General features: G+C 34.3%; 2 protein-coding genes across 5 annotated transcripts in view; one reads left to right on the top strand and one right to left on the bottom strand.

The window, feature by feature from the left end:
* The window catches only part of LOC117175574, an 8,386-nt gene extending 3,870 nt beyond the window's left edge, over positions 1-4,516 (top strand). Inside the window, exon 3 of the mRNA XM_033365280.1 lies at positions 4,077-4,516. Coding sequence (XP_033221171.1) covers positions 4,077-4,516 — 440 coding nt within the window. The remainder of the gene's footprint in view (positions 1-4,076) is intronic.
* The window catches only part of LOC117174733 (cyclin-dependent kinase 4-like), a 549,135-nt gene that overhangs the window by 321,931 nt on the left and 213,164 nt on the right, over positions 1-14,040 (bottom strand). The gene's annotated exons all lie outside the window — the stretch shown is intronic.

Here is a 14,040-nt window from a genome sequence, read left to right as displayed (position 1 = left end):
CTGCCTGATGGTCAGCAGCTTTGACTTGTTAAGTGTGTGATAACCGGTCCGGAGTTCGCGCGCGAACTTTCGAACCTTGGCGGTAAAATTCCTGCCAGATGTAATGTAGTCAATCACACATTGAACAACACTTTCTTTTTTGCCGGCTTGTTATAGCTGTGGTAGAGTAGGCGTTCCGCTTACATAGCCCCTTTTACGGAGTAGTTCAGCATAGTTTCGCAGACGTTGCTGCGAAAAGTGCGATAGCTCCGGGTGTTACTCGCAGCACAGAGCATGCAGCCGTGCCATGTTATCCCGTTCACGGGCCACACTCGCATCGTAGCACTCTAGCAAGTCATGAATCAGTTGCTCCGTCCACCCAAAGGTCGCGAGATCCCGCCGATCCATCGCATTGAATCCATTTTCATTGGCTCCCCCAGCTCTATATTGGTCGGCATTGTTGGCCGACCCATTGTCGGGAGCCCTGCGCGTTCTGTTGTTTTGAACCGCACTTACTACCACTATGTTTGGTGTTGTCATTGTTGTTCCCACGAGAAGCTAGGGAAAGGGGTTCGTCTATCCTTGTAGAGCCCCGCATGCAAGGATAAGGTTGCGTACTCTGAGAGATCGTCCGGTTTCCCAGAGTCACCGTTCTAGACACCTCACCCAGGTGCCATTCAGCTTTGGGCACGGTTTTCACACCTCCGCTTGGGGGTTAATTCCTTCGGGACCACCCCAGGACAATTGTCCGCGACTGCCTATTTATTTTTGTAACCATATTCAGCAGAAACCCTTGGTACAGGGACCCTCTATCCGCAACCCGAGGACGCGTTCGGTGGCTTTGTCATAGGCCCTTCGGTTTGATTCTAGAGGAATCAAAACCGAATATATATATATATACATATATTCTTAATGATAATGGTATAATTATGTTATATTATAATAGTCTTATTTATATCTTGATCCTTATTTGAAAGAAATTAAAGAAATTGGCAATTTTAATGATATTTGAATATTTCGCAAAAATTTAAAAATGAAAATATATATGCAATATCAGAATATTAATGCCGTGATTAATATTTTGTTGTTTATTATATTGTGTTCATCATATTGTATACTTTATATTGTGTATATTATTGTACATAATGAAAACAAATTATATAATTAGGTATGTGATATTATAATTATATATAGAATAGAATTTATTGTCTTCATTGTATACTTTTACAAGTTTTTGCAATATTCTTTTGCTCTGTTAAATTTTCAAATACAAGGAAGATACATATTTTTTCTCTTAAAATTTTTACCTGAACAGATAATAATTAAATTATTAAATCATTACATATTTCTGTGTCTATATTACAGTTTCTCTCGTCCTTTTGCTATATTACTCTTCTATATCATTGTTTTCTTCGATATTATAATTATATTAATATTAATTAGCTGTAAATGATTGTGCTGGAATTTTAAATAGTGTTAATGCAACATTCTGTACTTGTTAGTACTTATAATTTGTAATTGTTTTATTTCAAATGAGTCTCATAAATAAATTTTCTAATTTTGAAAGGTTATTTAGATTTTTTCGGTTTAATAGATAAATTCAACTTCAAACGTTTAAAACTCTAGCACAATCATTTACAGCTGATTAATATTAATGTTAATATTAATTTCTGATGAGATAATATTATTTCCGACCGGCAATCGTGCACCTTCGAGTTTCCAAATTCAGAAGAAGAGAAATGGGTAGCGCGCGCCACCCAATCATGTATATCCTCTCTTACTATATTCACACGGACATAGCACTGTCATAGTATTGGACCATATCTCGTTTCAGATCTGGGATCACTGATCCAGGTGAATACGGTGTTATTCGTGTAGTAACCTTGAAAAATGCAAATAGGGAGTACAAACGCAGAGTAAAAAATTTGTCTCCCTTGCCGATTGATACCGACTAATCTTATAAATTACTCAAACCTAGAATTAATTCACTTTCTGTTTATTATATCTACACTGAGAATACTATATCGCATGAATAACAATATATATCGTAATTCCTGCGCTATATATCGTAATATCGTACATTCCAAGTTTTAACATTATATACCGCATAATTGTGCAATCTATAAGGTATTTCTACTTTTTTGATCTCGCCAGGTTTCGAGTAGTGAACACAGAAAAAATTAAAGATAAAGTTTACATCGATTCCAGGTTAAAGATTCACCAGAACAAAAATTAACCTTGCCAGATAAACTTCACATGAATCGAACATAATTTCCGATTTGTAACCTTGCCTGGATAATCTTTTATCGTATAATCGCTCCATTTTTATTCGAGGTGTAGTGACAATTACGACGCCAGCGCTACCCAGCGTCGTTAAACTTGATTAAATTTGAGAGAAATGGGGATTCCCATCTGTCAGCTACATGTTGCGTCGACGAGTTCAGAATTATTTTCCTAGCCTTAGTTGCAGGTCTTACCTGCAGCTATTTTTTACTTTTTTCTGTGATTGTTTTAAATCTGGTGTCCCGATTTATAGCTCGAACTCACTCATACTCTGCCTTTTTCCCATTGCTGCTAAGGAGGCCGTATAGCAGATGACCGCAACAAAATTTAACTTCATTTTTTTCTATAATATCTGTGCATTATAATATCGTATAAAGCTCCAGGACTTGATTTACGTTATCATATTATGCATTCTTGCAATATAGGGGTTTTGTGATATCATTGTGCGATATCTTTTTCTCCGTGTAGTATGTACTTTATGTCAATCTTATATGTATTAATTATTGATTGTATTTAATCATCAATCAATTATCGATCTCCTTTATCATTTAGAAGTTATTATTACCGTGAACTGTTTTGAATATCTTTTGAACATGACAGTTCAAGTAGGCCGACGTATGTTGAGACCTAAGTTTTTTATGGTTTCGAATCTCTGCTAAAAACGTGCTTTTGTTGAGTCTTTTAAGATTAATTTTATTACCGTTAAAACCTAGACTTTCATTTTGTGTGTTATGATTTGTTATTGCTCTCTAGATGAAGTTTTCGAAGATATCGAGGACCGAGTCCTAATCCCTGAATAATGATAGGTATGCACACCCTCACTCAAGGCCCTTCAGGCTCGCCTCACTTAGGTAGATTTTAACGCACGGTCAATTTCTTCATTTACACAAGTCTAAATTGTCTCCAAAAATCTTCGCCTCGTTTCCGCATTTTCGTATTTGAACACGCCTTCAGGTCCTGGGCTTTCCCCCCCACCCTTAACATTTGTAAATCTCCCACTTACTGAATATATTATGATTTTACCTAATTAGATGTATTCTTCTCATTATCAACCCTTGCTCAGCAATACAAAAAGTACTTGCGTCTCTTGATCTTAACCGATTGAGAGATCTGATCGGTTCTTCTGAATAATGAAAAATTCGGAGTTCAATTCGGTCATCAACGTCAACAATACGCAATTAATAAACTACCTCAATTCGTTACTGCGAATTGATATTGTGTATACAAAATTGAACTTTTTATTCGGATCCGTTACATTTTTTGGCGATCCTGCCAGGATAGCGGCAAACGATCAAGTTTCTACGCAAGATTAAAAAAGAAAGAAAATGAAACTGCCCTATCTTGGACGAACCGGGAATCCGAGAAAAGTGAAAATAGGAATTTTGAAGCAAAAAGAAAACCTGCAATTAATAATTTGGGAACGTCGATCGAGGCGGTAAAAGCCTAGAGAACGCAATACGGCGATAAACCTCAGAAAAAGAAGCCACTTCTGCCAACCAGTGATCATCGCACCACGCTGAGCTACATCCACGGAAATCATCTTGCAGAGCTACATCTACGGACATCATCCTGCCGAGCAGCAGCGACAATAGAAGTAAGCCACTTAGATGTAGGCTATTATTCCTGTCAAAACTACTCTCACAGAATAAGTCTCATTGACCATCGTTTTAGGGAATTAAGTGTTATGACGATTGAGGCTTGAAGAGTATAAATACATAGTCGAGTATGTGAAAGGAAAGGAGAATAAGGCCGCAGATTGTCTATCACGCCTTTTTCAATCCAAGAATCGGATTTGTTAGAATAATTGTCAGCAGACAATAAAGAAGATTCAGATGAAGAAAAAGAAACCGCAGAAGAAGCATTACCCGAAATTAAATCCTCAAACAACCATGATGAACGAGACCTAGATGCACCGCCGCCTAGGGACGAAAAAAATAGAATTAAGTTACCCGCTCAAAGAATGCGTGAACCATCAGTGGATGAAGAAGCAATCAATCCATTACCTGAAATTGTTCCTATCCTTGAATGGAATAAAGAATTAGTGGAGGAATATTTGAAATGGAAAACAAAGAAAACAACACCAAGAGCTACTAGGAAACCTAATGCAGGAAGAAAGCTGTGGGAGAAAATACAAAAAAGACACACAGAAGACATCAATGCTGTTCAACTTACATCATATGACGAGAAAAAATGGCTTACCATACTGGAGGAAGTTAGGCAAGAAATGTTAAGAAGACAATTAAGTATTTTATGATTCCATTTCAATGACCCGACAATCACACCTATAGAAAAAATTCAAATTGAAGAAATGTTCAACTTCTTGTGCTTCAAATACCCAGATAGCGATTTCTGTTATTGTTACGCACCACAGAGTGAATTAGCTAACCAGGAAATAAAGGACACCATCTAAGAATCTCTCGGATCCGTTATGGCACAGCATTACGGCGAAAATAAAACCATCAAAAGAGCGAGGACACTAGGTGAATGGAGAGGCATGGAAAACGAAGTCATTGACTACGTTAAAAAATGCCCAGCATGTCAATTGCAGAAAACCTTCAGAATTACAAGACGAGCTTCATATGTTTCATATGTTCATATGTTTCATAATCAATTCAGGACTTCGAAAGCTTATTCAGAATACAGTACATTAAGACAACTGCTTACCACCCTCAAAGCAATGGATCACTTGAAAGATCATATTCAACAATCAGTTCATTTACCTTCATCTCTGAACACCACACCAAGCTTGAAGTATTCTGAATTGATCGAGTTGTGGAACACAGACACGAAAATTATTTGAGAAAAGCCCGAGAGAGATTTCAGATTCAAAAAGAAAAATACAAGGGTCTTCAAGGCTCAAAAATTGTTTTACCTCAACCTATATACGAACTAGGAGATTTAGTTAAACTTATAAATCACCAAAAACAAAACAAACTCTCCCCTAGTTCGATAGGACCAGCTTTAATAACAGAAAAGTTAGACAATAATAATTATGTAGTTCTACTAAATGACAAAAGGAGCCGTACCCACGCTGACCAGTTAATGCCTCATTTCTAGGATGCACAGTAAAAACTTGGGGGTATATTTTGTTGCACATAAGATTCTAACGGTGTTCAATGAACCTCGGTAGGGATTCAGATATCTCTCGAACTTGGGGTACGACATACCGAGTATGTAAGGTACGAAATAGCCAGAAGGTGGGGTACGCAAGGTCAGATGATACTGTTTTGAAATTTTGGCAGCTGCTGTCAAGCATGCCATGGTCTTAGAAAAGTTGAAGGTATGCGGATTCAACTTTGTGAAACTAGGCTTTGAGGTATGAGCATGATTTAAATTGCCAAGGGTAGGATTCCGATGCCCACTAATATAGTTTATCAAATCTTTCTTCCTAACGCATGAATGTTTAGAATGTTTATTATATTTTTCAAAGCATTATTTATTGCCAAAAAAAGGTTAAATGCTCGAGTTATAAATATAAATTTGCGTATTTTGTTGGCCAGAAGTTCAATTCGAGGTTCTGATACTTTCATGTAAATAATTACGCAACAAACAGTACGAGAATTGAATAAAAATTTACATATTGACAAAAAATAAATTATTATTTAAATTGTATAGTTCTATAGCCCCTAAATAATTGTAGATTCAGTTCTCGTATTTTTAATTATAATTTAAATAAGTATTTTTTTAATTAATGAAGTTAAACTTATTATCATACATAATAATGTAAAATGGTATCATAATATTTAACTTTAACAATAAAGTAATTCTTTGAAAAATATTTTAAACTTTCTAGATTAATGTCCAGTAATAGAAAATTTGATCAAACAGTTTTTATTTTGATTAAATTGAATTTGCACATTTTCCTAATATTTTTTTTTAATTCAGCCAAACCCGAGGATGCCATTATTACGCATATAGAAAGACCTTTTCATCTTAAATATCGAACAACTTCATGCTTGGAGAATTTAGCATCTATATGCTCTGCTTTTCTAGTAATCTTAACATGCCTATACTCCACTATGTATTCTTATTAAAGTACGAAATATTGAAGATAAAAAGTTATATTGTGAGCAAACGCGGATATCTCGAGCATTCACAGTAGTGATTCTTGTGTATTTTCAAACTGATGCATGGCCTTACATAACCTAAAAATACACAGGAACAACTTCTGCGTATGCCAGAGATATCCGCGTTCTGCCACCACTGACTGGGGCTGGGGGATAAGCTATCTCTCTCGCACAGCAACATGATTGGTCTTTTCAATTTTGCTCCATAAATAGCTCTTTACTTGCGCATACATGTAAACTATTTAACCTTCATTAAGAGGGGAGCGATAAACAGCCAAGCAGATCGCTGCGCGAGAGAGATAACTTATCCCGCTAACTCATAGTCTGTCTCTTTTATTTTTGCAATAACTCTGCCACTGTCTGATTCCATCCAGTTATATATGCGCTAAGATTTCTAATATTAAGTATTTCAAGTTGTGACGTCAGCTGGCAAGATGTCTGTACAATGAGGGCCAAACAATAATACAAATCTCAGAGGATAAAACTTAATTTAGTTTATAACTTGAGAAAAAAATATTTTTCACAGTTAAAAAAAACATTTCAATTTTATTATTCAATTAAATAGTTATTAAGTAGTTGAATAGGCTGAATACACTTATCGTGAAAAACAATTATTTTCCATGCAATTATAAAAATAAAGTTTAGTCGCATGTATTTGGTATTATTGTTTGTCCCTCAGCGTGCAGACATCTTGGATAGCCCCACCTAATCTGAAATATCTAATGTCTCAATTTTACAAAGTGCGAACAACGCACCTGCTACACTTCATTGACCATGACATACAATTAGCAAAGCTGTCAAAATAATAAACAATGCATTTAGACATGGCTATTTCAAATCTTGAAAAGTATTTAAGCAGTAATTACGAAGTTGCGAACACGTAGATTATGCGTCGATAATGAAGTTTTTCATTTCGTACCCCAAGAAGCGGACACGTCGTACCCAAAGTAGTAGGTACTTCGTACCCCAAGTGATTGAGAATCTGTACCCTACATTACGGTGCAGCATTCACACCGCAAGGGTGATTTCTATTGCAGGTATATGGTACCCTGATATTGGTGCTTCATTAACACTTTCTTTTTGCTGTAAATGGTTTGACGAATATAGGATTTGTCAAAGACAGCAGTTTGACTTTTTACTTCACGCTACAAACAACTGCAATTCGGACTTAATTAAAAATATGCAGATACATTGCGTCACTTCACCCTTTGTGCTCAGTAAAGATAGCTTCATTAAAACAAGTAACGGTTACATTATGATATTTGTACAAAAAACTTCCATCGACTTTATTTGCGAAAATGACATATAATAAGAAATTAATTGGTACTTTCCTAATAACAGGAGATAAATGTAAATTAATTACGGAAAATATCAGACTACCTTTAAATTCAAGCAAAAATATCACCAGGATTTATGATTTAAAAATAAACTACGGAGAATAAACTATCAGGAGAAAATAGAATTTTTAAAGGACTAAAAACAGTCTAAATCGAGGGGTGTAACAGAGGCTGTAACAAAGGCATTATCCCCTCCACTATTCAGGTTAATGAGCAGGGTTATGGGAGGCAGTACATAGGCAGCGCACGACAGTTCCGTTCATTCACTTGACACATGTATATCACCATACCATACCAAATTTGGGGAACATTTTATGGTGGATGTGCAAGTTTGGTCGTTAGATTTTTGGTTTTAGATTCAGGCATGCTTCACATTAACTTGATTCTTGGACGTTAAAAAGGATTTTAAATTTGATTTTAATCTCATTTAAATTTCTTAAATTTTAATTTAGCTGACATGGATTAGAGGTCATTTCTATGTCAGGTTGGTTTATAACTGGTTTGCCTTTTGAACTTTCACTTGATTCTCGAGTATTGATTTTTAGGTGTCAGGGAGAGAGCATCGTGGTTGCGGTGCTGTTCCTGTTGGTTAAAAATTTAATTTAAATTTTTTTCTTGGTAAGAGTGATGTGTGAGTGCCGAAACGTTGATGAATATTTTTCTACAAATGTTTTTTTATTGTGATTTGATAATAATAAGAATACAAAAGACGAAAGAAATGAAAAAAGTGAAGAAAGGCAATATGGTTGGTTATAATTATAAAATATATATATAATGAGAACATTCATAAATTAAAAAAGTATTCATAATTTGGAGAAAATTTTAAAAAAGGATTCGACTTGGTGACGGCCAACTACTGTAAATAACTTTGCCTGCCCGATACGTGACGAATACAATCGCATATGACTGTCGCATCACTCTGAGTGCCGTTTAGGTGCCCAAATCAGGACAAACATTCACTAAAACGGCACTGGTGGCCTAGTGCCGTTCGCCAGTGCTGTTTCACTGCCTGTGCATCCGCAGGGAATAAACTTCGAAATATATTAAACCTTCGTATCTAAAGGTGGCCATGTCATATCCGGGCTAAAACGATTTCAGTTAATAATTTGGCGTTCCAGTTAGTCCCAGTCCCGGGTATGTGATGTTTAGGGACCGCCGTTTAGACGCCGCCATCTGAACGCCATCGTTTAGGCGTCAGGACGTTTAGGCGCGGGATGTTTAGGCACCGAGAGGTTTAATCACCTTAAACACTGATGTATCAAAGGTTGAAAATTATTTGGATGTGTGTAACATGTTATGTTATGTGAAGGATGGCAGTCCAAAAGGTGCTCGGGACACGCGGAGAAAAATAGATATTGAAAAGCAGATATTAAAAACTTTGATATTTAACCATAATATATACACGTCGCTGAAGTGTGGCGTGACAACAAAAGATTTTGTCTGTATCTTGAGCTTTCATCGTGTGTATTGTGGTTTTTCGGATATCTATTGCACTATAAGTTTTGGTGGAAAATGGATTAAATGTTTTTGGATATGTTACAATTTTCTCAACAAAATGAGCACCTAGCTACAGGCATCTTTCATATTAGCCTTGAACAGTATGTTATCTGTTTAACACAAAAATCGCATAATTATGCAAAAAGACGAATGCCTGAGGATTGGAATTTTCAAAACAGAGGACTACGATATTAAGATTCTTTTGCATTTTATAGAAAATGGCATGCTTTACAGGTAATTTTTGCACATTTATAAAATATTTCTTGAATATCTTTGATTCTACCCTTCAATATCTTGGATATTGTCAGTTAAAATCTTCTTTTTAATATATACGGTTGCTCTACTTCAGTATCTAGATTTCTGTCCCATAGTTAAATCGCTAAGATATTACCTATTAATATCTAGATAGTCTGTGCTAACATCTATTTTTCTCCGTGCATTTTGTTAAAAATGTGTTTATTGGTAAAAAACGATATAATTATCAAATACACATGCTGATTAAAGGATTTTCTCGAAAGCGCATTTTCGGTATAGTAATAAAAAGTGTGTATGCCGCAGGGTGTCAAGGAACATGATGTACTTGACGCCCATGCAGCGTATTCTTTTAATTTTTGTATTTTTCTGGCCTTTTACGAGTAAGAGTTCTCTTATTAAGCGTTTCCTAATAATTAAAATGAAAATATTAACATTTTCTAAGTAAAATGCCAGAAAAGCTGTACCATCCTAACCTAAAACTTATAAACTTTTTTTTTTTAATACGAAGTTTTTGTGGTGTAACTATCTACGAGAAAAGAACCCACTGAAAAGACGATTCTGTGAATCACGCATATGTCATTTGCAGATTTAGAAAGATAAAACTGAATCGGTTAGCGACTATGCGAATCGGTCATTTTCTCATGCAGCTTCGAATCTGCTATGCACTGCAATATTCATTTTAAGCAAGGTCATATTGAATCGGGTTTGCTCTTTTTGAATGAGACTGACTTTTTTTTGTTAAGCTGCCATATTTCAAACGATTGTTAAAATTGATAAATTATCGAAAGAATAAAAGGAATCATGAACAAGGCTACTAGATTCCTTTTGCTATTTCCGTTTTAGTTGTTGTAAAGGCTTTTGTCGCATATAAGTTAGTTAAAAAATAATAACGACTAAAAGTTTTTAAAAGACCAATCAGCGACAATCTGGAATTCTAGTGACAGATTCGCGATTTACAAGCCTTCGAAACCCATTCAACAAGAGTAAATGTATTTTTAATTCATGGGTAGTTTGGTTTTCATTCACCAGCAAAATTGACTCCAAATAATATCAAATTTAACATAAAAATAATCACATTTACTTACTTTTAAGAGAAAAAAAAGCGAAAACAGTTTCACCACGACACCGTCACACAAAAATTTCATTTCCTTCGTACTGAATAACCAATCAATCCTTTTTAGGGCCGCCAAATATTTTAACGAAAAAATGATTGCACTTTTTTACAACATGTAGCATACATAACAGATCATGTTGTATACAATGAAATGATTGTCATACCTTTACAGACTGCGTATACCAAACTTGCAGTAGAGTGACATTTTTTTTGCTTTTAACTTGTTTTTTTAATAATAAAATGTGTGGATACTAATAGAATAGACATACTTAAGCCCAAATAATTTTGTTTAGACATACACAAAAATGTTTTTTGTTAATAAGGTGTGTGAATATCAAAGCCTAACACATAATTCATTGCCATTTTACCTGTCAAAACTTAAGCATTTAATTTTAAATAAATGAAGCGAAATATTTTTTTCTTAAAACTGTATTATTAGCCTTCAATTTGCCGTTTTTTAAGTTACGTTATCTCAGTTTTTCTTAAAGTTACAATATGGTGAGTAAATCAACACATTCCTACCGGATTGCTTCATTTCTTGAACGAAAAATATATGAAAAAATTTATTTTTCTACCATTTTAAGATTTATATGTCAAGTTCAAGGTTCGCAAGATTAGCATGAATTTTTTATTACTATATCAATAGGGAGAAAAACGACCGCACGTCGAATACCATCCTTTACAGACGAGGGGTGCTGAAAAAACGTTTACAGATAAAGGTTCAATACAAAATATGCCGCAAAGACACCACTTTGTAGTTTGTGTTGTTTGGTATTTGCAGCATATGTACTACGCCTCATGCACTAACATAACCTCACCACCATACACGTTGTTTGACAAATATATCAAAGTATAGTTTTAAATATTATTGCTCCTTATCCCACAATTGCACACTGCATTTTGTCTAGATACCAAATTTTTAATAATTTATTGAAAGAAATCTTGTATTTATAAAACTTCATTTTCAAAAATTCATCAGAGGAAAATTCCAGAATATGCGCCTCAGGCGGGCATGGGCAGACAGCCTGCCTGCCATTTCCGGCCAGATGAGGTATGAAAAGGCGTCCACACATTTACGGAACACGCCAAACACTTCACTTCACATGCTTTGACTATAAAGACCGACAATATCGACTATAGAGTTAGAAATTTCCAAGAATCTGTAAGAAAATATTCTCGATCTTCGGTCATAATCCCCATGAACTTAGTCCCACAACTCGATTCTCGCATATCGGGTGTTTTCAAAGTAACACCGCGCGGGAAATTTGCGTTAATAAATGTGTTCTATTTTTTAAGAATGTATATTGAAAAAATATTGATATTGATATTAGGAAGTGCTTCTAAAATATTATAAAGGATGTACAATACGTACAATAAGTCTCAAAAGTTGCCTATCTTTAAAATGATTGGTGAAATTGAAAAAAATAAATCTATTATTAATTTCTGTAAATCTTGATGGAGGCTTCTAAGCACAATTCAGAAAAAAATAATTTAGGTTAAATATGTTAAATTAACTGTAGTTATTTTAAGGTTTAGTTTTTCCTTTCTCTGTAGGGAAATGTTACAATTTGTATTTAATCCTAATGATCAAGGCCTCATTTTATTCTTTCAAGGATACAAGACAATTCTATTTGGGTGGTGTTAATTAAAATTTAAATTGTGACTGTTTATAACAATAATAACTGTATGAGTTCTCCACTGATTTTTTAAAATAAAATCAATCGAAATAGACATTTAGAGAATCCTTAAAAGAATAAAATGAGACCTTGATCATTAGGATTTAACAAAAAATTGAACTTTTCCCTAGATACAAAGGAAAAACTAAACCTTTAAATAACTATTGTTAAATAAACGATTTTAAACTGTCTTATTTTTTCCTGAATTGTGCTTAGAAGCTTCCATCAAGATTTATAGAATTTAATAATAGATGACAACTACTTCATTTCCCTGAAAAACTTTTTTTCCCTGACATCTCTAAAATGTTGTCACCCTAATTATGTTTCTCCATTGTATGCGTAATGATTATTCTCAATTTGATTTTACTAATCTTTTTACGAATAATTTAGAAAAAATTATAGTCTTGTTTGGCAGTTTTATAAAATGCTGTTAAGGAAATATAGCAAACTCCCGGTTTAGTAACAGTGTCAGGGGCTGGAAGAAAATAGCCTTGTCACTAAATCGGGTGAATCAAAGCGTCAACAGCCAGGGCCACCTGAACAGTTTCCAATTATAATAAATAATATTGCCCAATCTCCACATGTGAGTACTCGCGCACTGCGCCTTTTCACTACGCTGCTGGTACTTTTCAGTTAAGAGTCGCGACAATCTCTCGCCCGACATGCTGAGAAACTGCGTGGGCCAGCAGTTCTAGGTATTACTAAATCGAGGCTTACTAAAACAAGGCTCTGGTGCATACGTGTTAGTAGAAGTTGTAAACGTGAAGATCTTATATCATGTACGCAAACTACATCATCGAAATTAAACACTATTTCCTTATTCTAAACAGATGTAACCTATTTTTTCCTCAACAAAATATAAATCAATAATTTTAAATCCAATTAAATACTCCTATTTTTATTCAGAGACCTTATAAAAATATGACAATAGAAGGAATTTTAGCTACAAAGTACAATTTGCAAAAATTGATACGTCTACAAAATTTTCATTTCTGTTTTTAATTTACAATAGTATTATATTTAAAAAATTATATTTTTACGTCGTTCTTTCAATAATAATTAAGAAATTGAATGCACCAAAAAATGATTGCTGGGCTCAAAATTTAGCTTAGGATCTCTACTATTGTTTGGTGTCTGGCCTTTTATTAATAAACAGCACAGCGGACGCAAAATCCATGAAAAAAATATAAATACCTAAATTTCATGTGATGAAAACAGTATAAAAAAAACTATATACATCCCAAATTGTAGCTTAGAATCTGTAGTTTATTTTAATATTTTTACTTTTACAACAAATTGATAGTACGGACACAATATGGTCGCTGAATTGAGAAAAATCAAGAAAAATCACTTTCTTTGCTGAATTTTATAGTTTAAATGCAGTAAAAACAAAACATTATTCAGTGTAAACTGTAGGTCAGAATCTCTACTTTATTTCAACATGTTTCATTTTTAAAAAATGCAATTTCGGCCCCAATATAGAGGATGCAAGAGGAAAATCCAAGAAAAAAATTGTAATGCTTGAATTTCATGTTACAAAATCAGCCAAAAAAAACTCTATACATCGCAAACTTTTTCCTTTGGTTTTCCTTTTTCATCCGCTATGTTGGACCCGAAATTGTATTGTTTTGTAAAATTAAAAACGGCTGAATAAAGTAGAAATTCCGAGCTTCAATTTACATTGGATAATTTTTTTCTCAAACTGCTTTTAACCTATAAAATTGAAAAGAATGATTTTTCTTGAAGTTCCTAAATTCATCGGCCATATTGGGTACGTGCTGTCAATTTTTTGTAAAAGGAAAAATAGTAAAATAAACTAGAGAATCTAAGGA

Source organism: Belonocnema kinseyi, chromosome 6 (genome assembly GCF_010883055.1).
Source record: "Belonocnema kinseyi isolate 2016_QV_RU_SX_M_011 chromosome 6, B_treatae_v1, whole genome shotgun sequence".
Lineage (NCBI taxonomy): Eukaryota > Metazoa > Arthropoda > Insecta > Hymenoptera > Cynipidae > Belonocnema > Belonocnema kinseyi.
Note: the sequence above shows the minus strand (reverse complement) of the source record. Positions and strands in the feature narration are given on the sequence as shown.